The 27,315-nt window shown below is 28.2% G+C and overlaps 6 protein-coding genes and 2 non-coding genes across 8 annotated transcripts; 3 read left to right on the top strand and 5 right to left on the bottom strand.

The window, feature by feature from the left end:
- Nucleotides 1-3,650: 3,650 nt before the first annotated feature.
- VNE69_06806 lies at nucleotides 3,651-3,767 on the bottom strand. Its single transcript, XR_010574007.1, has one exon. It is a non-coding gene; the product is annotated as a 5S ribosomal RNA (ribosomal RNA).
- Nucleotides 3,768-9,641: 5,874 nt separating this feature from the next.
- Nucleotides 9,642-9,758, bottom strand: VNE69_06805. The gene has a single exon (XR_010574006.1). It is a non-coding gene; the product is annotated as a 5S ribosomal RNA (ribosomal RNA).
- Nucleotides 9,759-17,651: 7,893 nt separating this feature from the next.
- VNE69_06056 (putative SP-containing protein) lies at nucleotides 17,652-18,347 on the top strand (the record flags this gene model as incomplete). Its single annotated transcript, XM_065473808.1, has 1 exon — nucleotides 17,652-18,347. One exon carries the CDS (start codon nucleotides 17,652-17,654, stop codon nucleotides 18,345-18,347), a length of 696 nt encoding a protein of 231 aa, XP_065329880.1.
- Nucleotides 18,348-18,790: 443 nt separating this feature from the next.
- On the bottom strand, nucleotides 18,791-19,951 carry VNE69_06055 (WD40 repeat domain-containing protein; the record flags this gene model as incomplete). Its single annotated transcript, XM_065473807.1, has 1 exon — nucleotides 18,791-19,951. The coding sequence occupies one exon, from the start codon at nucleotides 19,949-19,951 to the stop codon at nucleotides 18,791-18,793; it is 1,161 nt and encodes a 386-aa protein (XP_065329879.1).
- Nucleotides 19,952-20,310: 359 nt separating this feature from the next.
- Nucleotides 20,311-21,396, bottom strand: VNE69_06054 (uncharacterized protein; the record flags this gene model as incomplete). Its single annotated transcript, XM_065473806.1, has 1 exon — nucleotides 20,311-21,396. One exon carries the CDS (start codon nucleotides 21,394-21,396, stop codon nucleotides 20,311-20,313), a length of 1,086 nt encoding a protein of 361 aa, XP_065329878.1.
- A 126-nt stretch (nucleotides 21,397-21,522) lies between these two features.
- VNE69_06053 (Ran-specific GTPase-activating protein 1 (DNLI1)) lies at nucleotides 21,523-22,203 on the top strand (the record flags this gene model as incomplete). The annotated part of the gene is made up of 1 exon (XM_065473805.1): nucleotides 21,523-22,203. The coding sequence occupies one exon, from the start codon at nucleotides 21,523-21,525 to the stop codon at nucleotides 22,201-22,203; it is 681 nt and encodes a 226-aa protein (XP_065329877.1).
- Nucleotides 22,204-22,322: 119 nt separating this feature from the next.
- Nucleotides 22,323-22,985, top strand: VNE69_06052 (spore wall protein; the record flags this gene model as incomplete). The annotated part of the gene is made up of 1 exon (XM_065473804.1): nucleotides 22,323-22,985. One exon carries the CDS (start codon nucleotides 22,323-22,325, stop codon nucleotides 22,983-22,985), a length of 663 nt encoding a protein of 220 aa, XP_065329876.1.
- A 2,507-nt stretch (nucleotides 22,986-25,492) lies between these two features.
- On the bottom strand, nucleotides 25,493-26,686 carry VNE69_06051 (serpin-type proteinase inhibitor 17; the record flags this gene model as incomplete). Its single annotated transcript, XM_065473803.1, has 1 exon — nucleotides 25,493-26,686. The coding sequence occupies one exon, from the start codon at nucleotides 26,684-26,686 to the stop codon at nucleotides 25,493-25,495; it is 1,194 nt and encodes a 397-aa protein (XP_065329875.1).
- Between the last annotated feature and the right edge of the window lie 629 nt (nucleotides 26,687-27,315).

Genomic DNA, 27,315 nt, shown 5'->3' with positions numbered 1-27,315 from the left:
ATCATACTGTATAAATTTGATCCCAGAACGTGTCATTAGTAGCTCATTTGGAATATCATAATTATTAGAATAGCTAAAATTTTGAGCTAAATCTTGTATATTTCTAATTCTTCTCTTTATGTTACGTATACTTGGAAGTATCTGTCTTTCTGAATCATCGAGCATTGATGTTGTTGCACATACAATTTCGTTTTTAGTTTTTCTACTCGTAAGGCTATCTCTTTTTATATCTTCATTTACAAATAGTATTTTAATTTGTGAATTACTTAATTCTTCATGATTAATTTCTTGATAATCACATATTTCATTTGTTGTAGTATTCATGCGTATACTTCCTTTACAATTTTTTAAATAGCAAGACCATCTTATAATTGAAGCCCCGGTGTATTTCTTATAGTATTTATGTCCTTTGTATATTTTCATATGTTTATTTTTTTATGCATTTTATTTCGACAGGTCTTTCTTTCTGTTCTTGTAATCTTCTTTCATTTTCCATATTAAGAGGGTTCCTTAACATTCGACGAAAAATAAATTTTTGAAAAAAAAAACATATTGTCTTTTAATATCATAGAATTGTATAATAAGAGTATAAATGTTAAATATTTTGTGTTATATTATTATAAAATTTGTAGTTTTAGTTTATGGTGTTTCTTCCTGATGCTGTTTGTTAGTTTCGAAATTCTATTTTAAGGGCTATTTTTTTTCAAATTTTCTTAAATACGGTGGCGGACTTTTCCACTTTGGCGGACTTTTTCACCAACCCAGCAGTTATGTAAGACGTATGGATTATCCCATGCGTAAAGAATTAGAAATCATTCATTCCAGAAATGTGTAGTTAATGAGTATGTTGAGATAAGATTTGACAATAGGATACACTCAAGTATCAAAATAAAGTATAACAAGCCTGATATACTAAATGTGGACAAGTTGAGGAAAGAAGTGATCGTTGTTGAAGTTGGAATCAAAAGCTTTAACAACCTTCATGTGGTAGAAACAATAAATAAACATAATACGACTTGCTTGCAAATCATGTAACTTCTTTCTACAAATTCAAACTGAATTTATTATTACGTAATGACTTGGGATGGAATAGAAACTAAATTCCGCCGCTCGCATATAAAAAAGATCCAATTAGAATGAAAGTATATAAAAAGACAGAGTCCTTAAAATGACTTTAGAAAGCCTAACTATGTCAATCGGATATGGGCTTGATAATTGTGATGTACATTGCTACATCACATGAACAGATGTCAAATATGTCACTGTCACTGATGTCCAAAGACATGTCAAGCATTTCAAGTTACATGTCAAGATGAGTCACACAAACAAACAAACAAACGAAAGTTGCATGGTCGTTACTACATTCGTAAGTACGCCAATGTTTGTAGTTTAGTGTTGACAAGAATCTTTAAATTAAAAATAAACTATAAAAGAAAGTCTGTCTGTGAAGGGTATGGAATATATAGAATCCGAGAGAGAGACTAAAACCATCAATAAACATATTTACATTAAAAACTATTTAGAGAGATATTATAAAAATGGCCATGTACCCCGGATACATGACAATAATGAACAGGAAGGGGTATTTAGGGACCCAATGTGTAAATTTCAGGAGGAACTCTGGGATCTTAAGAAGAAATTGTGAGTATAGATTTGAAAGGTAATTAGTAAGTAAGATATAATATTATACCCCAATAAAGTAATTTTATGTTATTTTTCTACTTGAACTTGTCCAAATATTTTTAGCTGGATTATTAATAAAGTCCTTTACTTTTTCAATAGATTGCATGCACCCGCTCATATTTAGACGTAGCTTATAGTTATTTGACATACAGGCATGTGCCGAAATTTAACCACTATTTAGGTTAACTTTGGGTATTATAAATAGGAGATACATTGGAAGCCATCCAACGGGTCTTTCTCATTTAAAAATATTTGCTAAGCAATATTGTAAACAAATAGATGTATGCTCATGTTTTACTTAATAAAGAAATTGGAGAATATTTGTTACCCGCAGATTTCTAGTGCAGACTAAATTTATTAATATTTTTATTTTTTAACGCGTTGGAAAATGTTCGCCCTTGACTCATATAGACGTATAGAAATATTGTCGAAATTATTGCAAACTTTGTTGTTTTGGTTAGTTTAACAGATAGACCGGCGTGAACAGATATCATTTTTGCATTATTTGGGAAATATTTCACCATAATGAATTTTACGCCAAATTAGTAAACTAAGGTCAAACTTTTGATTTTCTGATTATACTTTTTGAGTCGCTTAGTGGGCTTTAGCTTGCTTAAAAACATAGCTTTTTTTTTCAAAGAACTCAAAAGCCCAGAAATAGCATCTCTAGATTTCGAGCGTGTTAAGTTAAAGCATTAAATTCGTGTCTTAATCCAACTTTATTTGAGAATTTAACGCATGTTTTAACGTTTATAATAAAGTAATTTGGCATTCAATAAGGAGCTTTCTTTTCGAGAGCTTGCTATTTTTATTGCCATTTCCTGAATAACCAAAATAAAATAATATGAGGTTCGTGGACCCTTTTTCAGATTCTAAAACACGGTGGTCGAAACTCGTAGTTGGCTAGACATCAATTTAGTCCAATAAAATGCCGAGATGGGAATGTAGTGGTGTAAGGAGCTGTCTTGCGATACAGATAATTGTAGGAATTTTTAAGCTAGTACTGTGATGTCTCTCCTCGGGTTATTAACCCCTGTCCGTTAAGTATATTCGCCGTGAGATCTTCTGGACGCAATTTTTGGTATAGGTGTTAAAAAATTCATTCTGGTGCCAAAATCTAATGGAAACAAAGGAGATTTCTGATCGACAAGTTATATGGAGGGTGTTTTGGTGAGTAAGAATTTTACAGTGCCAATTTGATAAGGATCACACACAAATCCCCTAGTCCACATGTAAGGGTTCTCCCTACCTCTTAAATGCAAAAAAAAGAAATTTCTTGATATTGAATTTGCTGCACTAACAGTATGCACTCTATATCTGACAGTGTACATGGGGAATATGACAAGATTTCCTAGTCCTTTAATGTGTTTACAAATTAGAATAAATCAAACTTCTTAGAAGACATCTTAATTTTATTTCTACCCGATCTTTACATTTGTTTAATAACAGATAAATTTTTTCGGCATCAATATTTATGCTTTTAGAATAAATTCAATTAAAAAATACCTTCGTTTTTTATGTATATACAATCTTTTTTCTTTTAGTAGTATCCGTTTCATATTTTGTTTTATTTTGACTTTATTTACTAGTGAATGTTTTTTTTGCCTTGCTTATATACTAACAGACGATTACTAAACCGATTTTTTTAAATAAAACTAAGTTGTATTTTCTTACCTTCCTCCTGATATTATAATAAATCATTTAAAGAGCGATAAAAACTTTTTAGCCTCAATTTTCTTCGCTAGCTTCAGTACTTTTAAGTGGTCACGGGAATCATATACCTGGGGAGAGTGGGTAATGTTATCTTACCCTCGCCCTTCTTTTTCTTTGCCTACTGCTAACAAAAAATTATTTGATTTCTTCAATTGCTTCTTTGGTTCATCTTTCTTCTAAACTTATAAAATTTGACTCGTATATTTTTTTGTTTATGTACATATCGAAAGTTATTCAAAAAACCGCATTCAATAAAATTACAGCACCCTGCTTTTCCGAGCGGTCTCCCATCTCAGTACTCACAGGGCTCTTACTGGCTTAACTTCGGAGAGCTGACGAGTTCCGGTGCTTTACAGTAGATATGGCCGTAATTGAAACAAAGGTAATTCTATAATATGTAAACAAAAAGTATGAAAAAAAAATTCATTAAAATCTTAGTGCTGATAGCGATAAAAAACGAGTCAATTATTGTAAAAATTTTTATCGTTAGATCGGAATTTAGAAATTTAAAGTAGAAAAAATTAATTAATGTATTATACGTGCATGTTGCGTTAAGTACAATACTAAAGCAACTATATAAGATTCTAAATGGTTTTTTTATATTAAGTATTTTATCAGATTATTTTTTTTAGTATTTTTTGTTTTAGATCTAACGGGCATGCACTCTTTAAGGCAGATCGTGTTCTTTTGATAAATTATCAATATTTAATCTTGTTTATGTTCGAAAATATTTTTTTGCTCGCAGTTTTATGACTATAATCTTCTTTTTGTAGAAACAAATTTTTAACAATTCGCAACAACCTAAACAACGTCTACACATTTAATACGTTATTTCAATGTTTTCCCACCACGAAAATCTACCTGAAATATTTAGCCCTTATATTCAAGCCTTTCAACCGTTCAAATATTAGACACCCTCTATGGTTTGCCCTTTTAATACTTATCTTTTTTATTTGAACTCTTTATTACATTGTTAAATTTGTTATAAATTATAATTTTTACTTTGTAGTTGTTTTCTTTAACACGTTGACAGCCGGGAACATTTTTAAAATTTTTCCGTTCGCCCTAATGTCGGCCACTTTTTTATAAATTAAAAATAGAACAAAATCTATCTTTCGAAACAAAAAACCATTTTAGTCATAGCAAAATAAAATAAACCAAATCCACAAATTTTACCCCCCAATATTTATTCCAAACGAATTTGTCTGACTAACAGTTGATGTACTTAAGTTAAAAAAATTGTTGTAACTCTAGGTATCAATCATTGATCTTTATCAAACATCAAACTGTTTCATCACAAGCTGGTCCAATCAAACATGGCTATCACTAATCAGTGTTTCAGAATTAAATATAAAAGAAAAAGTTCTTAAATATGCAATTTCATCCAGACTCATCTGCTATTTCCAACAAAAATAATTCAATTACACTATTAATTATATATAATTTATGATAAAAATAACAAAAAAATCTTTAATAAAAAGCGTATGCCATTGGCCGAAATGGAATTCCCCGCTACTAAAAAATAAATGGAATATCCATATTAATGTTTGGAAACAAATATTTTTTTTAGTAGATTCTGCGACATTAAATTGTGATAAAAATACATTTATCAGACATATAAAACAAATATAAAGATCTTTCCTTGGAAAACGCAATATTTATAAAAATATTTAATTTATTTATTTCTTTTTATTGCGTGGTTTTCGCTTTTTATATATCGTTGTTTGATTTTTATATTTTACATTTGTTATAAATTAATTACTGCAATATTTTGTGCTTTAAAATTAAATTTAATTTAATTAAATATTACAAAAAGACACTTTTCTTCCTTTACTTTGATTCATTCTTCCACGTGCTCAAAAAATCTTTCACATACCAGACTACTATTGTTTTCGAGTATCCGTACAAGATCATTTTTAATAGTATAGGAATCATAAATAGAAGTGAGGCTTGCTTTAATCATTAAAAAAAATCAACTGCTGTATTTTTTTGAGACGATTACGAATGTAATAATATACAATTCATTCCTAACTATCAGAGTTTATAATAAACTTTTGAATTGTGGAATCTATAATAATCTGTAAATAGTACTTTTTTGGTATACACCCGGAATTGTCCGCAATTATTCTAAATAAATTTAGCAAAAAATTCAGAGTAAATGACGGTATCCTCATTTAATAAACAATTATCTGCTTTTTGATATAACACATTCGCAACTTTGGTTTCTGCTCGTTTGCCTGAAACTGCTTAATAGCCTAAATTGATATATGATATATCTACAATGCCTCGTCAAGGGGTTATTGATGCCGGATTTTCATGGAAATTGTGCCTTACATAGGACGCGCAGAAATATATTGCATGTATATATGGGGCGCTGATTAATCTTGCCTAAGAATTTTATTCTATAGGAATTTTTGTTAATTTTTTTCGTGTTATACCCATTTACAAGTATTTTGGGCGCAACAGTCTGAGCCCGGACTTTTTTCTCTCTAAGGGTTGGCCATTAGAGAGAAATGAAATAATAATAATAATAAAAGCATTTTATTCTAAGAAAACTATGATAATTAAAATGAAAACTTTCTGCAACTCTTAAAATTTTTATATATTGCACACTTTCTTCTCCATTTAAATACCTCCAAAAAATCTGGATCCCTCTTTCTTTATTCCCTTTTTTAGCTATTTTATCACATTTAAGATATGACCAGGCCCCCTCTATTAAATTTGTGGCCTCTCCTGCTTCGTTTTTAAACCAACATCGAGGACTACAACGCGATGATCACCGTTGATGGATTCTACTGCTGCGGTAGGATTTGTGCCAATCAGTTATGCAAATCGTTACGTTTTTTAAGTATTTTTTATATTAAACTGAATCATCGTCTGGATAGTCCGGTTAGATAACATCTCGATTCTCAATTCTAACGGTTGCTCGTTTATTGTACCACCAACCATATACGGGGGTTGACTGTGTCATATCTTTCCGACGTGATTTGACAAATGTCCTTTTTACGATTTCTGTTTCATCGGGTTGTGTCACTTCTTCAAATCCCTTATTTTTGGTGCTTGATATTTTCCGATTTCAGTGCTTTGTATGTTTTTTTTAACCCTGAAGACACAGGAAACTGAAACGCTTGAATTTTTGTTTAAGTTTAGTGTAAACTGTTTTTCAGTAGATGGATACAGAATATGAATATAATTATGTATAGGTAACGGGATTAGAAAATGAAGTTTTACCAAAAACTCCCATTAATGATACATCCCGCTTTTCCTCTAAACTTAAACTGGTGGCGGTTTTTGTACGAATCGTAAGGAGTTAATACCATTATAACATGACAATTCGTACATTCTATGGCGTTTTTTAGTGGACTTTCATCCATTATCCAACATATTGCCCCATGTGGATCTTGGAGGATTTTTGACCTACTGTCAAAAGGCTCCAACATGCCATAATGGTAGAAAATTTTTGAAAAAATCATCATAAAAACAAAAAAGTTCTAGCTCAAGAAATGTGAATCCGAATGAAATTTAAACAAATTCGCGAAATCTCGACTCTTGGGATGTTGTTCGTAAAAAATATTATCCCACTTTACGGGCTGTGCCGGATTTAGTACGTAAAAAATAGGGAAGGTCCGGTCTCAGACCGTTGCCCAAAATTTTAATTATTAAGTTCTCTGACTTAAGGATCTTGATGTTGTAGCTGCTTTGATCGTACCATTTATTTTTTTATAACTGGCTCGTGGTTTTTATTATTTTATGATAAGGTCTTTGTGCGAGGAACTACATTGAAAAAAAATTATGAAATAAGTTTTCGTTTTCTAACAGTGTCAAGACCGCTTCTCAAAGATCTGGTGTAAGTTTTTTCAATTTTTTCTTGGTATTTTATATTTTTTTTAAAAAAGAACATCGGAATATAGAAAACAAACAACAGAATAGAGAAAATCAAACAACGTACTACAAATCCTTCAATAACTATATGTAAAGGTAAAGATTGTTAAGGTTTTTTTAATCTATACTTTTCATATTTTATTTTTCTGTTTCGAATAAATCTTATTTTTTACAAATATTACATTTAAACAAATTTCGGTGTCTATCCGTTTAGAAAATTGCATTAAAAAAATAAAGGAGTGTAAAAAATGAAAAATTACAAAAAATACTTTAAAATTTTATTTCTATTAAAGAGAAAAAATGATTTAAACTTTGATTTTTCGGTATTAGTGACGCAGATTAACTGTAAAGGTTACTCATAGTGTTCATTCAGCCTTATTCTTTGTTTATACCAAATATCTATCTATAAAAAGAGACCAACCCCTCAATTTGTTGGGATATGTTTTAGAATTATTTGGGGTACAAAGTTTATAAGAGGATTCACGGTCCTTATTTATCTAAATTCGCCATCGTATGCTTTTCATTTATTGAAGATTACAATAGGCCGGGTAATACGGTTCTAGGAGAATTCACCGAAAAACAATTCACCGACAAAATTATGATATTACTTTTTATAGGGATATCCATTCTAATAATATTCAACTGCTTTAATATACAATATCTATTTAATCCATACATATTAAAATGTTAAAGTAATTATATAAAATGGATATTCTATAAAAAATAAATATATTTTTAATTTTTAGGTAAATTGCTGGTTTGATATGTTGATTTTCGGTTAATTCTCCAGACATCGGGTAATACATTGTCTTTTAGTACCTCAAGGAGAAGAATAAAAATTCTACTAGCTTTAGGACGAGTAATGAACACCCTGATTTTACACTATTAAATTTTCTAACAAATAAATTTAATTAGGGTATGCTTATTGTAATTAATACTTTTAGTTTAACAAGGATAGGTTCCGCGTTGGCGTCTCCTGTTTGTAGGTGGCTTCTCGTCTCCATAGTTCTTTCCACGTCGGCTTCGTCTACTCTCCTTCGGTAGTCCGGAGGAATGCTCTCTAGCGTCTTCTTTAGCGTGTTCATCTTGATGTACGCTTTACCTTATTAGAAATTTCAAGTCTTGTGGCACAAGATTTTTGAAACTTAGTCACTATACCGTCCCAAGTGATTACGTATGGAATTATTTCTGTTTTAAACCCATATATTAGGCCCAGTTCGTTCTCGAGGACATCATACTTTCTTAACTTATCGTTTTCTACTTGCTGTAATTTCTCTTGTGATGTGACATCTATTTCGATTATTCTGATCAAATTTGTTCTTTTTATCTACTAAGACGATGTCCGGTTTATTATATTTGATCATTAATTCTATTTTAACCGTCGTGTCTATTCTTATTTCCACATCTTTGTTGGCAACTATCTGTTGTACTGAGTGGTTTCTTAATCTCTTCTTAGGCTGCACTTTATATTGTTCACACAGTAGAAAATGGATGCATTTAACAATTTCATTGTGCCTTCTCATATAGTCGTGTTTATGCATTTTTTTCGCACCTTGTCGATAGATGATCCACGGTCTTTGCTGATTTATTGCAATGGGGGCAATTTCCAATCGACCCATTAAATATATTTCGGTCTTGTAAGACATATAACTTACTTTCTGTCCTAGTATTCGTGTTACCTACTTTAAGCTACAGTGTTAAAGTTTCTAAATTAAAATTTTAAGTTATTGTGGTGTTTACCCAGGGAAACGACCTGTTTGTAAATAGCATACCGGGATGCTTCTCCCTGCAATATTACTATAAGTATTTTCACTTAAATTTTATTATTGTTACTCCCCTGTAGGCTAGTTTGGTTACTTCTGTGAGAGAAAGGCAAAGAGGCCTTCCCGTTGAAGCTGTTGTTGTAGTTAGTGTCCATTCTTCTCGCTATAAAATAATACAACGGTTAAATAAAAAGAAAATATTTATGGCAAAATATTTTCTAGAAAATTCATTCGGAGGGAAAATAAAATAAAAAAAATAATGTGGTAAATAATACCACATTATTATAACTATCAAAAATCACATCTGTTTCAACAAAATTTGTTCTTACCAATTTTATTTTTTTATATGGGGGCATATAAATTTTCCATGTGAGCATTTTCTAAATGCGAGTTCCTAATTGCCCTCGGATTTTTTTGGCAGTTGTAAATATTTGGCTTTAACTTTCTGTTTCTCAACTTTAGAAAATTATTTTTATGATTAATAAAAATAGAAAAAGAACCTTTATTTATCTTTTGCGCTTTAGTAAATTAGAAATATGACAGTAATTAGTGTTGTTTTGAAACAAATAACAATTGTTTTTAAGATTTCATTTTTTAATAAAATTACAGCACCCTGCTTTTCCGAGCGGTCTCCCATCTCAGTACTCACGGGGCTCTTACTGGCTTAACTTCGGAGAGCTGACGAGTTCCGGTGCTTTACAGTAGATATGGCCGTAATTACTTTTTTAGTTAAATAAATTTTAGAATATGTATTAATAGTAATATATAGAAAAAAAATTATGAATTTTTTATTTTATGTAGGGTTTAGAACCCTTAATAAATAAATGGTTAACATGGCGAACACAAGGATGAACAGGGAAACAAGAGAGTCCCGTAGTCAAGAGGCTAGAACATTAGAGAAAGAGGCAATTAGGATAGATAAGAGACTAAAGTTAATATTGAAAGTTGAGAAAGTTGAGTGGAAAGATGTTATGGATTTGGCATCTGCGAACTTGCAGGATTATATTTTTGAAAATTTTTGTGACGGAAGGAGCAGTTGGGAGGAAATTTATAAAGGCTTACAAAAAGGAGCAGAATTTGAGAGAGAGTCAGAAGAAAGACAAGAAATGATTAAAGAGATTATGGATAAAGTGTTGAAAGAGTTTAGGGAAGAAAGAAAAGAAAATCTTAGGATGTATAGGAAAAGAAGAGAAATCAGAGAAACTACAAAATGTTTTATATGTAAGAAAGAAGGGCATTACGCTAGAGAATGTCATGAAAGTGTAGCTGGTAGGGAAAAATATAAAATTAAAAAGGAACAAGTTTTACAGAAAGAACCAATTATCAACAATGAAGGGAAAAGATGTAAAACAGTAAATAAGTTAGAAAATTTAATTGAAAAGTATCCGGAAGTTTTTAAAGAATCAGAAGAAAAGATAAAATATCTCACAGGAGAGAAGTGTCCAATAAATACTAAGCAAGGTGAAAAGGTTGTGAAAAGAGGGCAGAATGTGCCATACTACCTTAGGGTGAAATTTGAGGAGTACTTGAATAAGTTGGAAAATAGAGGGGTTATAAGACGTTCCAAAAGTGAGTGGAGGAGTCCAATAAGAGCACTTGAAAACCCAAATGGGGACGTAAGATTGGTAAGCAATTTGATGGCGTTAAACGATTTGGTTGACAAGGACCCGTACTCACTACCGTTAATTAAGGATATTATGAGAGCCACACAGGGGTCAAAAGTATTTACGGTTATCGACTTAAAAGAAGGGTTTTATCATATTGAGATTGAGGAGCACCATAAGCACAAAACAGCATTTGAAGTGAATGGTCGAGTATACGAATGGAATAGTATGGTTATGGGGTTTAAGAATTCGCCTCATATAATGCAGAGAGTAATGAACAGAGTTTTAGATGAATTCAGAGGTAAAGGCGTGGAAGTATATATGGATGATATAGTTATTCATGGTAAAGACGTAAGAGTGCATGACGAGTTACTAGAGAGGGTAATTAAAAAGTTTAAAGAGTGTGGGTTGAGAATAAACCAAACAAAGATACAATACAAAAAAGATGAGGTGATGTTGCTGGGAGTAACAATTAATGGGGAGGTCATGGGACCGAATGAGATTAAAAAGCAGGAGACATTGGAATATAGAAAACCTGAGAATGTTAGAGAGTTAAGAAGATTTTTAGGACTAACTGGTTGGTTTAGAGACTTTATTCCCAACTATGCGTATAGAACAGTAAGGCTTACTGAGGCTTTAAAGAAAGATGTTAAGTGGAATTGGACGGAGGATATGGAAAGAGCTTTTGAGGATATGAAGCAAGGCTTGAGAGATATGAAAAAGTTGAAGATTCCGGACGGAAAAAAGCTATTTAGAGTAAGAACTGATGCGTGTGATACGGGGATCGGAGCAATTCTATTACAAGAAAATAAAGAGGGTGAGTGGATTCCGATACAATGGGCATCGAAAATGTTGACTCCTACCGAGCGAAGATATACGATAAGTGAGAAGGAGATGTTGGCGGTGTTTTTTGGAATAAAGAAGTTTGAAAGTGATTTGAGAGGAAGGAAATTTCATTTGATGACGGATCATAAAGCATTAGCAGAGATCAGAAATAAGCCATACTTCAATAATAACAGAATAAACAGATGGGTAGAACAGATACAAGAGTTTGACTTTACAATAGAGTATGTGAAAGGGGAGTTGATGACAGATGCAGATGCGTTAAGTAGGCAGTATGATCAGGTAGAAGTTTCGGATGAACAAAAAGAAAAGGACAACAAGAGAAAAGAAGTGATCGAAAAACAAATTTTGGGAAAAAAGCAGAAACATATTAAAGAAAAGGACGGTAAACAGTATTGGGAATTTTCCACAGGTGAGGTGAAAGAGATATTGAGCCTAGATAGTAGAGAACATGAAATAACAAGAGTACATGAGGAGTTAAACCATAGAGGTGTCAAAGGCACTTATTATAACATTAAACAAAGATGGTATTGGCCTGGTATGAAAGATCATATTAATAATGTAATTAAGAATTGTGAAATATGTGGGATTAACAATAGGAAAAACACAGGAGGATGTGATTTCGTAGTAACTAGAAAGAAATTGGAGAAAGTGGCGTTGGATTTAATGGACATAGGTGGAGAGAATAGGTATGTGTTACTGGGTATTGATTACTTTACTAGAAGGTTGTGGGGTTCGAATTTGAGATGTAAAGAGAGTAGTGAAGTTATAGAGGTATTACAAAAGTGGATAAGGGAAGATGGATTTCCAGAGGAATATGTGACAGACAACGGAAAAGAGTTTGTAAGTAATAGATTTAAAGAATGGTGTAGTATTAATGATATTAAACATAGGAAAGTGGGCTTAGAAGCTCATAGGAGTAATGGTAGAATCGAGAGATGCATCAGAACTATAAGAGAGACATTGATAAAGCAAAATGATGGGAATATTTCTGAAAAGATAGAAAGAGCAATCAAAGGATATAATAATACACTACATACAGCAATAAAATGTACGCCGATGGAAGCGTGGAGAGATCAAACTGCTGAAGTTATAATTGAAAATGATGAAAATGGAAAATATGCTGGTCGGTTCAAGAGAAGACACAGAGAGACATTTACAGTAGGCCAAGAGGTAAGAATCGCTAGGAGAGAAAATTTAGGTACACGTGCGAAAACAGACAAGGGAAGATTCACGGGTCGCGGAAGGATCGTAGCTATAAGTGAAAATGATTCATATATTGTGAGACTACTGGATGGTAAAATTGTTAAAAAGAGGCATTATGATTTGAAAGAGATAAGGAAGAGTTGTTTAGAAGATGGAGAGACTACCCGTCTGGAGGGGGGATGTAGGGTTTAGAACCCTTAATAAATAAATGGTTAACATTTTATGACATATTCATCTTCCGATTTTTAATAGAAGAAAATAAAGCGTGATCATAGGAATTTATACTTAAAATCAATATATTAAGAAAAAAATTAAAGTATAAATAATTAATATCACATAACTACTTAATAAAAATGCTGATTTTTTACGAAAAAGCTATAATCCCTTTAGTTAATCTAAGTAAAATATAACGCATCATTAAATTTTTTAATACATTCTTTATATATCTAGTTAAATGTTTTTTTGGTGGTATTTCTATAATCTAAGAAAATTGAAAGATTACCTTTGGATAAGAATTTATAATTGATATAATTTCATAAATACAAGCAGTACCAAAAAAACAATTTTATCTCAATTTACAGTAAATTACTCTAGTATAAGTATTTTTAATGATAAAATATTCTAACTATATATGTATTTAATGGGGGTTTGGATACACTATGCATTGACTGCTAATCTTCATATTTCGCATATTATTTTAAGAATTAAAGAATCGAATCTACATTACGCGTTGTACAAATATGTTTGCTATTATTTTTTGTAATCTATTTAATAGAATTACAAGAAAAAATTGCCTTTCATTTGAATACAAAAAGTTCCATACAATGAAAGCAATTATAAAAATAAATACTATATATTATTTTTTTGGTTATATTATTTCTAAAACAATGTTAAAAAAAGAAGCATAATATAAATTTTAATAAATGGTCGTACTAGAATTTATTCTTTTTAATTTTCTTTTTTTTAATATTTATGTTGAAATTTGTTTCGAAGATTTCAAATATAAAAAATCATTTAGAAGCACACCTTTAATTACCCGGACAAATCATACTTTAATTGTGGTTTCTAAAATTTAGATAGCATACAGATTTTTTATATCGTAGAATATTTCGCCATAAATGAATGATTTATATTGGGGTATGCTTAATGTAGTTTATATTTTGATTTCACGAGAATAGGTTCCGCGTTAGCGTCTCTTGCTTGTAGGTAACTTCTAGGCTCCATACTCATTTTCACATCGGCTTAATCTCTTTTCTTCGATAATCCAGAAAAATGCTTTCTAGCGTCTTCTTCGGCGTGATCGTCTTGATGTACGCTTTTACCTTCTTAGATATTTCTCGTCATAAATTTTTTCTATTTAAAAATTTTTAAGTTTCACAATCGTATTCTTCTTAGTTCGAATCGAAAACCGACCAAATAGCTCCCATTTACATAAAACAAACAAAAACACTAATGTTATTATAAAAAGCACATGTTAATGTTTTATCTTATCTATATTCTTTTAAAATGCTTACTATACTTTTTTTGTATGTCGTCTGATATTAGAGAAAAGAACATATTAGAAAAAAAAACTGCTATAGCACATTGTTTTGATCATTATAGACATATAGTCAAAATATTAAAAAGAACCATGTAGGAACAACTACAGAAAAAATTAAAACGAAATAGATAACATTTTGGAAAAACAAATAAAAATAAAATAACAGCTCTAAAGATATTACTCAGTCTGTAATTTGATGTGACACAAAAAAAAATACGATTTAATAAATATTACAATCTAAATTTGTTTGTTTCTCCTCATTATAACGTATATTTATTTTAAAAAATGAGTCCCGCGTTGTGTCATTATGCGTCATACACATTTAGGCTTTTGTATCAATATGAAAATAACATTTAAATAAACTTCTAAGAATATTTATTTGTAAATAAAAAAAAAATAAATATAGTTAGCAACGAACCAATGAAAATATATGGGATATTTGATCCATTATCACTGGGGATCTCTTTCCCTGATTTTGTATTCGCTTCGGAACTATCAGAATTGTTTTTGATCTCCGAGTTTTTATTAGTTGTATCATCTTTATTTTGTTGAGTTTCTATATTTTTTATTTTATCATTTTCAGTACGGGATATGATTTCCTGTTCGGTTTTGATATTGTTAAATTTTTTATCGTCAGTACTTTTCAAAAACCTAATTTCAAAATAAGAGTCAAATTTATCACAATCGTCGTCATAGGTTAATATTATTTTCAAAAATTAGCTTGTCATTCTATTTTTTACTAGTCACAATGTACTCTTGAAGCACAAAAACTATTAACCACAAGATGAATTTGTTTAAATTCAATTATTATCGAATCTATATCTTTTATAACACTTTGGCAATCTTACCTTAAACGGAATAAATTTGTTGTAAAAAATCATAGTATTCAGTCGATTATAATTGCAGTGCAAATTTACCAAATTATCCATGTCATCAAAAATATTGTCATCTAGAGACTCATTAAATTCTTTGCATGGATTCTGGATACATTTTCGTCTTCTGAGATGTAAAGTTCTACAGAAAAGATTTCTGGAAGAGTGACAGTATTTAACTTTAATACAGCCGTTTTATGATTAAATTTCTGAGAATTAAATAATTGAAGAGTACTCATAATCAGATATGATAAAGAAAAAATAAATCATATTTTAAAGTTAAATTTTTAACGATCTTCACATTTATATTATTGATGTCAAAAACATCACCCCTCAATAAAGTATACTTTTGTAACTGTCAAAAAAAACGATTAATTGTTATAAATATTCAAAGATAATCAAATGACTTGTCTACGTAAAATACCTTTTGAATGTATAGTTTCTCATACTAAGATTCAATATATATGAAAGTAAATATTAAATTAATTAAGAAAACATTTAAGTTTTATTTTTATTAAAAAATGCAAATAATTTAAAGATTATTATTTTTATGAACCAAAGTATATCATTTTGAAAAGCTAGCTGTTGATGTATAGTAGTTTTTGTAATTATTTTTTTTATATTCCACTTTTAAAAGCTATTTATTTGTCTCATTTAATTCAAATTTTAAAAGATTATAAATAATTATAGAACAAATTCACAAATCCACTTCGTGTTTTCTTTTTATAAAAAGTGTCGTAAAAACTCATGATTTGTATTTTTTAGATATAAATAAAATCTAAATCTTACATTTATCGGCACAAGCGGCTTTGGTTACAACATTTTTTTATAATTGTCCATGTGTTTAGTCACAAGATTTTTATAATTTTTATGTATGAATTTAGTTGCGTTATTTTAAGGATAAATACATATTTTGTTATTTTTTACTGCTAATGGTTGATTCTTGTGAGTCATATAATACCTTTTTCGTTTAATTTCAAATGATTATTGCCATGTTAAAGACAAATTAATAAAATAAAAAAAACGGATCATCTATATTGATTAAAAATTTCAAGCATTTAAGAGATAATCAAACAAACAACATCCAGTTAAATTGTTACAAACAATGTGTTAAGAGTTTAATCATAAAATTTTGATTTTAAGATTAAAAAAAAATAAGTTACTTTAGATTATATTTTTCAATTCGTTTAGTATAATGATGTCGAAATAAGATCAAGAAGTCTATAGTATTTTATATTTTTTCACGAGGTTTACGATCCACTTTTGTTATATACTATTTGTGTTAGCATATTATAATTTAATAAGAGCTAGGCGTAATTGGGAAAAAAATCACGGGAATACGTACACCTAGATAGATTTAATAATTTGTATTTTAAAAGTAGCAAAGTTCTTTATTGACTCGCAAAATCATACAACATATGTGCATTGAATGTGATACGGCTTTTATAATTAACAAATTTTTTGTCCAATTCCCATGTAAATTTTTTATGTATTTTAGTTTCTTTTAGCTTAAATTATTTATTACTGAGACAATAAACAAACAGATCAAATGGTTCATTTAAATTGAGGGATTTGGTTTACATAAAAAAGCATAATATGATATTATTATGGTATGTTTCGATGTTTTCAATGTTTTTTAATTAATATGATTAGAGATTGCATTTTTAGTATAAAAAGAAATTACTAATTCATAATTGATAATATACTATCTAAAAACAATAATATTTACATTTCAAATAAAAATTTTTTAGTAAACTATGATAATTTTTTAATACATATATGTTTATCAATAGATTGGTCTGATTAGAATATTTTATTATGAATGGTTAATCGATTACATTGATATTATCAATAATGAAAATAACAAATATTAAATTTTAACTAATCACAAGATGATTGAACATTCATAAAAGGTTCAATATGGACGTTTGAAACATTATCATAGAACTATCTGTAAGTAAATAACTTTAAAATAAATTTTATTATTGATACAATTTAATACGAATCTTAGCTCATATATAAATGCGTAAATTTATGAATAATTGATCAATTTTTTGTAGATTTTTGCAATGACTGAACCCCCGTTAACAAGAACATTTTATTCGGGCGGCACTTTATTTTAAATTTTTTTCACTCAATAATAGAAAGTATAAGCTTAAATCGAGGTATGAATCAAAATAAACAGAATTTTTTGTATCTTCGTCGAGATATTCTTCGAATTATGGATTTTTATTCACGAAAAGACTTAAAAAACTGTAGGTATAATTCACAAGTATAATATTTTAGACCAGTCGTCTTTCTATCGAAAAATTAAGTTAAAATTTCGACTATAAGAACTAGCTATTGAAGACAAAAGTTGAATTGGGATAGTAAAGTATAGATCTTAAAAAACTCAATAATAGATTTTGCTAGAACAGCATAGAAAGAGTTCTAAATGGTCATAACCTTTACCTTAAATTAAACTATTTACTCAATACAGTGTCATTGAATTTAAACGCGTCATAACACACAACAAAATTTACTTTAACGAACAATTAATACCCATATGTATTGTTTTTTATATTTTATTGTTCATATTTGTACTGTACGCAACTCTATCCTTCCCATCGCCAAAGAACAAACTAAAAACATTGAGAAAACGTTTCCATTGTCGCCCAATGAAAATGTTTTTATAAATACAGACCTGGATCAAAAAAAACATAAACTTCGCCATATTAAACATAATCATTTTAACAAAGCAGTTAGAGAATACTTCTTAAATTTTTGTAAGAATCCACAAATAAAAAAAAATTTAGATAATGTACTAGCCAATAATAATATTAAAAAAAGAGAATTATTTGCTGAGTTTAAAACTTTCGTTTTACAGTATATTTCTAGTCTACCACATTTCACAGAATACCCGATTGAATGGACTTTTATGGAATATTTAGTAAATCGTGATTTGTTGTCGATATTAAAATATGCTAATATTAATGAATTTTATAAAGTAAAAAATACAATGAACATGGTCAATAATGACAAAGATTTGACAACAGATAAAGACTGTGAAGATATTGTTCGACAATTATTTAATACAAAGAAACATCATAAAATTAAAGTTATCGTTGATGAAAAGAACAATAAGAATTCTACGCCGTTTACGACTAAAAGGCCGATTGTAAAGGACATAAGTAAATTACCAAAGGTTGTCAAGAAAAAACTTGACAATTTTGTGCAACAAAAGAACATTCATCTAATTTAATGCCTAGAAAAATAAATTTTTTTTTGCCATTATCAACTATATATTGTGAGTCGAATTTTTTACGCCAATACACGCGCTTAAAATATCTTCAAAAGTCAAAACTTTATAACTAAATGTGTTTATTGCATTGTAAGAATGTTTAATGCCGTATTATACACTATTTAAAATATGTATTTTTTGAAAAAAAATGACATGACCCACCAACGTTTAGTGCAATTTTTATGATTACTTTGTATTTTTCTTGCAAATGACAATACCACAGGAAACTGTAATCTTTTTATATATTTAAAACTTGTTTATCTTTGATCTTTTGTGTTTTTTTTAATGTTGTTATTTTGCATTTTATTTTTTATGCTTTCTAAATTTTCTTTCCTTTTTATGCTAAATAAATATTTTGTTGTTTTTTATATATAAAATTGAAAAGTCTTTAATTTATAAATTGTTTATTTTTTATATTCCGTGTCTATTACCAGATTTATCAGGCCATTTTTAATCAGATTTTTTCCTGAAACATAGTAATACACATCTTCTTTCTCTATAATATCGTCTATTTGCTGTTTTATACTTTTAAGTTTTCTCATAAATGTCAATTTCCCATTAATCATTTTATAAACCTCCACTCTATTTCTGAACACTACACAAATACTTTTCCCCGTATAAAAAATGCCTAAAGATCTCTTGATTTTATACACACTGCAGATATATTCATTATTAGTCAGGATTATAATATCTTTATACATTTTCATATCAGTAAATTTGTCATCGTGATAATAAACTGGCTCTATAATGACGCTATGCATTTCTTCTACTTCTTCATTTGTTATATTTAGACTTGTTGTATTTGGTAAATAATATAAAATATTGTCTTTTGATTCTTCGATATTATAAAAGACCAATTCTAGTTCATTTAGCAAAACAATGTAGTCTTTAAATCTTATTATTTTCTTATTAGTGCTAATATATTCATTAATATTCCTTAAATTATCTTTATAAATATCTAAAATGCTAAGTTTAATGTCGTCAGTCATGACGTAAAGATTATTCCCATTTACAAACAAATTTGTAATAGAATTATCATGTCTATGTACTGATCTGATACTTTTACCGGTGTCTATATAAATTTTAGAAAATCTAGAATAAATCAATACATTTTTTGTCGCACAAATAAATGTAGCCGACACATCATTTACAGATTGGTGAGTATCAGATTCCAAGTCTACTTTATATGTACCATTATTAGTAGAATAAAATAAATATTTATCATACCAAGAATATGCCATTATTGGCATATCATTGTAAAATAAAGAATCATTTACCAAAGTAATGTAATATAAGATATCATTATAGATATAGAAATCTATTATAATTTTGTCTTTTAATAAATTTTCAGTAATGTTTTCTAAATTGTTATGTAAATCGGAAGATTTATAAATATTTGATCCATCATAGAAATAATAGTGGTTTATAAATTTTTTGATCATTATGTAGTCGCATGGGCGTTGGTCTATTAGATTAGCAGTGTGGTCATATTTGTATAAGATTTTGTTTCTTAAAACAAACAAATTCTCATCGTCAAAGTATAAATCTAAATTTGGAGATTCCATAAAGAGGGAAAAATAAAAAAATGTAAAATAAAATGTCTTATTAAAAAATGCAAAATTTTTATTCTCTTTTTTAAGCTTTATTTAAATAGTGTGCCAAAAAGTATGTCTTCTTTTGTTTATTTTAAAGTAGTCAAGTCAACTTTTTAAACTTATGAATTTTACATTGTAAAGTGCAATTTTTTATCTTTTAAATTTGGGGGTTTAACTAAGATATTTTACGATTTCAAATATTATTTTTTTACAATCTTTCAATTTGATTTCTTTAACTAAGATATTTACGATTTCAAATTTTATTTTTTTACAATCTTTCAATTTCATTTTTTTAAGATCCTGAATAGAGACAAATAATTTTTCTTTTTTTAGTCATTTTGATCTTTTAAATAAATTAATTCTTCTACATATCTTTTCGCTAAAATAAATTGTATTCCCATTCTCACTATTATAGGATCTTTATATTTCTCAATATCTTTCAACGTGTCATTTATCATAAGTAAGAATCTTCTGTCTGATTCTACATTCCCTTTCTTCAATACATAAGCCAGTTTTGTATTATTGGGTGCCCTTTTAGTGTATTTTTCTTTACCTTTGATGTAATATTGTAGTTCCTTTAGAGTAGTCAAGATATTTAACTTTACTATATCCGAGTAGAGGCCTTTTAGAGATTTATACAGATTTCTGAATATGGCTCTATTAAATTTTTCTAATCTGCTTTTTATAAATTTATTTACCCTTTGTAATTTACTTTTATAATCTGGTTTCTCTACTTTGTTTATTGTTATTTTATCATCTAATTTGTTTCTTATTATTGTATTAATATTATATTCTGATGTATTATCCTTTAATCTGTCTATAATATTTCGGTCATCTTTTGTTGTCTCATCTTTCTTTGTCATGTTGTTTACATGGCATTTGCCTTCATTGAAAAGATGCGGAAATGCCAAGTTGTCTTTGTATTGTGTCTCTGATTTTTCACTAATTGCATTTCCTAAATTAAAATCTAGACTGCTCATTTCGTACATCTCCTTGGTCTCATTCGTTTCGTCTTTTGAAATATACCCTTCACTTCTCTTTACAATATCTTCTAATAAGAGTCTCAATTTTTTGCTGATCTTTTTCTCTAATTTATATTTAGCGTCTTTTTGAAATCTGTCTTTTTTTAAATTTATTATCTTCTTAAATGTCTTTAATCTGTTCAAAATATTATTCTTTAGAATTTTACAAGAAAGATTAACATTTTCTTTACTGTTGACTTTCGTTTTTAATTTATTTAAAATGTCGTTAATTTTTAATACTAAACGAATCTTATTAAGATTATATTGATATTTCTCTATATTAAAAAAATAAAATCTTTTTAATGTTGAATTAATTTCCTTCTTCTTACTTTGTATCTTCCTGTTTTTTAAATCTAATTGTACATTTTGTAATTTAACTGTCAATAAATCCATACTTTAATACGAATTTTCAATTTTTAAAAATAAATGTAAGAAAAGTGACCAATTAAAAAAACAGGAAAAATAAGCAAAGAAAATATTGTAACTTTAAGATTTTGATATTTACTGACCCCTTAATTTATGAGCACCACAACGGAAAACGAAAAACAAATGAAAAATGAAGAAAGCGAACAACATTTGAAAAATGAGAAAAGCGAACAATTAATGAAAAACGAAGAACAAATCAAGGAAGAAACTAAAGAAGAAGAGAAAGTTAAGGAAGAAAATAAAGAAAAAGTTGAGGAAGAAAAACAAACTAATGGACCAATTAGAAAACAATCTTCTTTCTTAACTTCTACAATTACAAAAAAAAATGATGAGCCAGTTGTTGCTTCAGAAGATTTGGAACTAAAAGGATTACAAGAGAAATTTATTGAATCTAATCTAAAAGACGAAGTTTTATTTAAATCGAAATGTCTTCTCTACATTTTTAATAAAGAAAAAAAGAAATTTGAAGAAAGAGGACCTGGAGACATAATGATAAATAAAGAAAAAGAAACAGAGATGATCAAAGTTGTAATGATAAGAGAAAGTATTATGAGATTCGGATGTAATCATTATATAAACCCAAGGCATAAATTAATAAAAAATGAAAATATAAATAATGGGTGGGTTTGGTGCACAACTGAAGATACTGTGGACGATGAAACAAACAAAAAAAAATTTTATTTGGTGAAATTTGATACCAGTGAAAATACTGAGAAATTTAAAAGTGAATACGAAAAAGGAAGATTGGCTAATAAAGAAATATTAGAAAAATAAAAAAAAAATTTTTTTTATTTTTTTTTAACCAATAAAAAATTAATTATGAAACTTCTTTTAAACTAATTGAAACATGTTTCAATTAGAAATATAAAAAATATTTTAGATTTTGAAAAACAATGATAACTGTTCTAAGTATTATTTTATTAAGTAGATTAATAAAAGCTCAGAATACAAATGTAATGAAAGTCCCTGTAGACATTTATATCAGCGAAAGAGGGAAGGATTCATATTCAGTAAGAATGGAGGATATAGAAACAGCAATGAACAAAGTGAAAGAAAAGCTCGAAAACAATCTAAACCAAAGAGCTTTAAGTGATGCTACAAATAAATATTCGCCAATCGAATTCTCAATTAATGTATTGACTGAACCGCCCAAAGGGATAGACATTGACGAATGTGGACAAAATATTGATATAATAGCTACTCATTTACAAGCAATACACAATATGAATACTAAAAATAATATAATAACATTTCTTAATTGTCCGTCTTCAACATATTATGAACATTTTAGTAACGCGAATATGGAAGTACCACTTTTAATACAAGGTGATAATCTTTCATGTGTTCGTCGTATTGCTACTTTTGTGGAACCAGAAAGATCAAAATTCGAACTCACTTTTGCTAATGCACTTATGGCCGCAGCAGGATGTCCCATCAAAAACCCAGTATCATTAAAAGAAGACGATGGCGGGGATAGAGGTGTCCAGACTACTTATTTTTTGGAATCTAATGCTTATGAATTGTTATTTAGGGAGGCCTGTGATCAAATACCTTAATTAAATAAATTAATATAAAAAAAAAAAATTAAACCGTTTATTTCTCGTTAATTACTTTATTTAAAAACTTGTTACGTATTTTCATTTACAACCAATAGCTCGTGTTTTGTATAATATGAAATTATGTGAAGCCGACCCTGGAGTATTTTGATTATTGTAGCGTTAAAAGGTTTAATTCTATAGAAGTATTCAGATTCGTAAGACACTGGTTGTTAGGCAATTTAAAACATAGGGATGACACAAGTGGAAAGGCTTTTACAAAAAAATAACGTTATGATTGTTAAAAAAAACTGATATTGAAACATAATATAAATAATTGCACTAAAAAATAATGAATAATGAATGTATAAGTATTTATATTATTATATAACTAGATAATTACGAGTAAAAATGCAATAAATTACTTTATTTTCATAAAATACACAATAATTTATAAATTTTCAGTCGACAAATTTAATTGATTGCTTTACGAAACATCTCAGAAACATCAATTGACTAAAATTGACGTAAAACGAAAATTTAATAACTTAGATGGCGCGCAGGGTTGTAAATTTCGCGAGCACTGGAACTGGTATACAGTCTCTCCGTCAACACCTTGATTTTATGAGTTTGAGATTTTTCGCTATATATATAACGACTAATAGACAATAAGAGGAATAAAATATTGTCAAATATGACGTAGGCTTTTAAGAGGCTTGTAAGAGCTCGCCACGCTCTTTGACAAATCTTATTACATATTCAAACCTATGTAAATCATGCCAAAAAATGTTTCGATTGTCATAAAAATCATATTCAGATATATTTGCAAAATTTTATCGGTCTATTTAGGCGAGATGAGTTTTTCTAAAAATCTTACTTTGCAGAAAATGGAATCTATATTAAAAAGACAATCAGTAAAACACATTGTATTCAATGATTTTTAAACAATGAGTACTAATTCTTTCTTTACCTCAATGTATGAACTCATTACATTAATTATTGCATATTTCAAATACTTAATATAAATTAATATTGCAAAGACTCTTATATTATGACAAGCTTTACATTATCTAGAAATTAATATTAAAATAATACATCATAGTTTCTATCATGATAATCACAGAAAATATATGTTATAAACAGGACAAGATTCGCTGACAAAAAATTAAATATACTTTTAAAGGCCGTTCATTTCAATTATTTCAAAAATAACTAGCCCGTTTATACTTTAAGCCATTTTGGATAATGTACCTTTTCTTTCTAATTATTAAAAGAATTGTATCTGCAATCTACAATCATTTAAACGTTTTGTACACTATTTCTTCATGTTTCAAGCAAATTTCTAAAAACGATTTATTTTATATTAACACACAAGTATTCTCGTATGTTTAGTCTATTTAAAAATGCGATGGTTTCAAATAAAATAAATGTGTCTATTTTCTTTGTAACTTGTGTTTATTGTATTATATATATTATACAATGGAGTCATTATAAGTTGTTATGTACAATATCATTTAAAAATCATATTTGTTTTTTCTTTTACAATTATACTTAAAATTTTTAACTTCTAGCTTCATTGGTTAAATGACTTAAAAAAGTTTTACCAAAAAAAGCATGCTTTGTGAACTGGCACTTTAAAATATCTTTTACATTCGAAAATTAAAAAATTTACCTGCATCACCACAGACTGCGACAATCAATTCAAAATTAATCATACATAATAAAGCAGTCAAAAAAATAAATAAAAAAGGTAGAAATCGAAGATAGTATTGTTACCAGAAGGAGAGCTGGTTATTGAAGAAGGCTTTTTATTAGAAGAAGAACTATATTTATTTGGCATGTTTAGTCTATTTAAGATTTCTTAAATAGTTAAGTTTCGAATCTGAAACAAGTATGTTTCAGATCATTATCATTTGTTTCATCTTTCAGTTTCAGTCTGATTATTGGCGTGTGCAACACAGCCGGTAACAAGTATGTTTTTAAAAACTTACAAATAGATGTCTTTTTGGTAAGAAACTCACTTTATTTCAATATCAAATTTTGCTCATCTTAATGCATGGCAGCAGATAAAAATTTCTGTTTTATTTGATGATTATGTAAGATGTTATAGATGGAATTTACAACAAACCTCTTAATTTAATTTACTATGATTTTATCGGAGTAAATAATAATTCGATTAAAAATGTTATATTTCGCTTTCCTTTGAGTCGATATTAGATGATATCTCAAAAGATTTTAAAAAAAACAAAAAAAAATTAAATCAAAGAAAACAATGTATTTATTCATGAAATGCAAAGCCTTATTGCAATTAAAAAATTTATTGTAAATTTTTTTTAAATAATTTATAACCGTATAAAATAATATGTAAAAATTTTTACTAATTAATTGCTCAAAATAATGCTTGTAACGTGACAACAATGATATATTTGCTCCGTTAGAGCCTCATAAATATGTCAAAATTAATTTTTATTTACAGTTTATGCATGAATAAATAATCTTATAATTGAAAACCAAATAAAATAAATAATTTATTTTAATTCTTTCTTCTTTTCGGGTCCCATATAATTTCCCATAATTATTGGCAATATTTCTTCACGAGATTTATCTTTCATTACTATTGAGAATAGCATCGGTTGATTAAATTCCAATTCTAACCATTGTTTCGGGCCTCCGTCAAAACATGTTCCGGTTGTTGCAACTGTTGCTAATGTTCCATTTTCATTGACATCAATAAGTATTTTTTGATTTATTTTAAAGTTTGCTTTTTTAACTCCCTCCATCATATTGTTTATAGCCAAGTTGTTTAGAGTTTCATTAATATCTGTAAGTTTAGCAGACTTCAGGATATCAATTTCGGATTCAAATTGAAATTCAGGGAAAATTGGGTCAGTATATTGAAATTTCATTTTAGAAAATACATTTTTAAATCCTTCTAAAGAACAAAATTCTTTTTTTACTATTTCCCAATTATTGAGATTTTTAGGCATAAGAGCTACAAAACTCAAAGAGGAATCTTTGTACGGCATTTCGATAGCAATAAAGTCCTCATTTTCTAATGACCAGTACTTCTTTTTTTCACCTTGCTTCATAAAATTTTGAAGTACTACCTCTGGATCTGAAGATTTTGATTCTTTTTCTTTGCATACTGTCTTATTTTCTGGCAATTTATGAAATTCTCTCATCTCACAAGAGTCAAATTTATGCTTCCAAGTTAGTTTTAAACAAATAATGTTCAATATTAGTGTACAAATGTCGGGATTCAGATCTTGAAAAGCACGTTTAATTATGTTATCAGTATCAGCGGCTATTTTTTTACTTATTTCATTTGCTTTTTCTTTATGAACAAGTGGATCAAAATCAAAGATAGTTAGACCAAAGCGTTCAGTGCTTGAAGTCTTAAATTCATTTTTAATTTCGAAATCCTTTCTATGAATTAAATAATTTTTAACACATAAAAAACTATTAAACTCTTTATGAGTATTAAGCTTATTGTTTAACTTCATAAAATGTTCATAAAATTTATCAATATCGGCCTCAAATCCCAATTTTTTAATACAACCTAAATATTGCTCTTTATCTGAACCATTGGCAAGAAGACTGATTACATGCAAATATGAAAACGGAGATATGACCTGGCTAGTAGTTAAAGAAGATTCATGAGATAGCAAGGCATCAAAAAATTTTAACGATAGAATTATGACGGCATCGAGAAAATTTTTCATGGGGTAAATAAATTTTTAAAATTTATAGAAAAAATTAATTAAAATAAAACATATTAAATTACATAAAAAGAGAAAATGTATCAATGCAATCTTACATAGAAAAACTTATTTTAAATTTTACATTTTTTTTAAAAATGTCAAGATACAATTTAATAAACATATTTTTTTCACTTTTTTTATAATTTATGACAACTGAAAAAAAATAACATTTTATTTAATTTACTCTCAAACAAAGAAGATGAAATAATATTTTTTTCAGATAATACCAAACAAGTAAATAAAATAATTTTTTAATAAATTATTACAAACAGGCAAATTAAATATTTATTTTATAAAGGAGAAAACTCGATTTTATGTGTTTTATAAAATTGCAATTTAATTAATAATAATTAATTTTTTTTTAGTAGTAAAAAATATTTTAATTAAATATTTACAAAAAATTGATTCTTCATTTAGATAACTTTGTAAATTCTATTTGATCTATAAAAAGGTAGATACGTTCAACAACTTCCAGAGTGGTTCTATTTTGTTGTTTTTTCCCTCAAAAACGAAATGCAAAAAAATAGAGGCAAGCACAGAACTTAAATCATGCTATACTTCAATATTTAAAAATACCAAAAAAGATAAAT

Source organism: Vairimorpha necatrix, chromosome 6, assembly GCF_036630325.1.
Source record: "Vairimorpha necatrix chromosome 6, complete sequence".
In the NCBI taxonomy this organism is placed as follows: Eukaryota; Fungi; Microsporidia; family Nosematidae; genus Vairimorpha; species Vairimorpha necatrix.
This window is presented reverse-complemented; position numbering and strand designations above follow the sequence as displayed.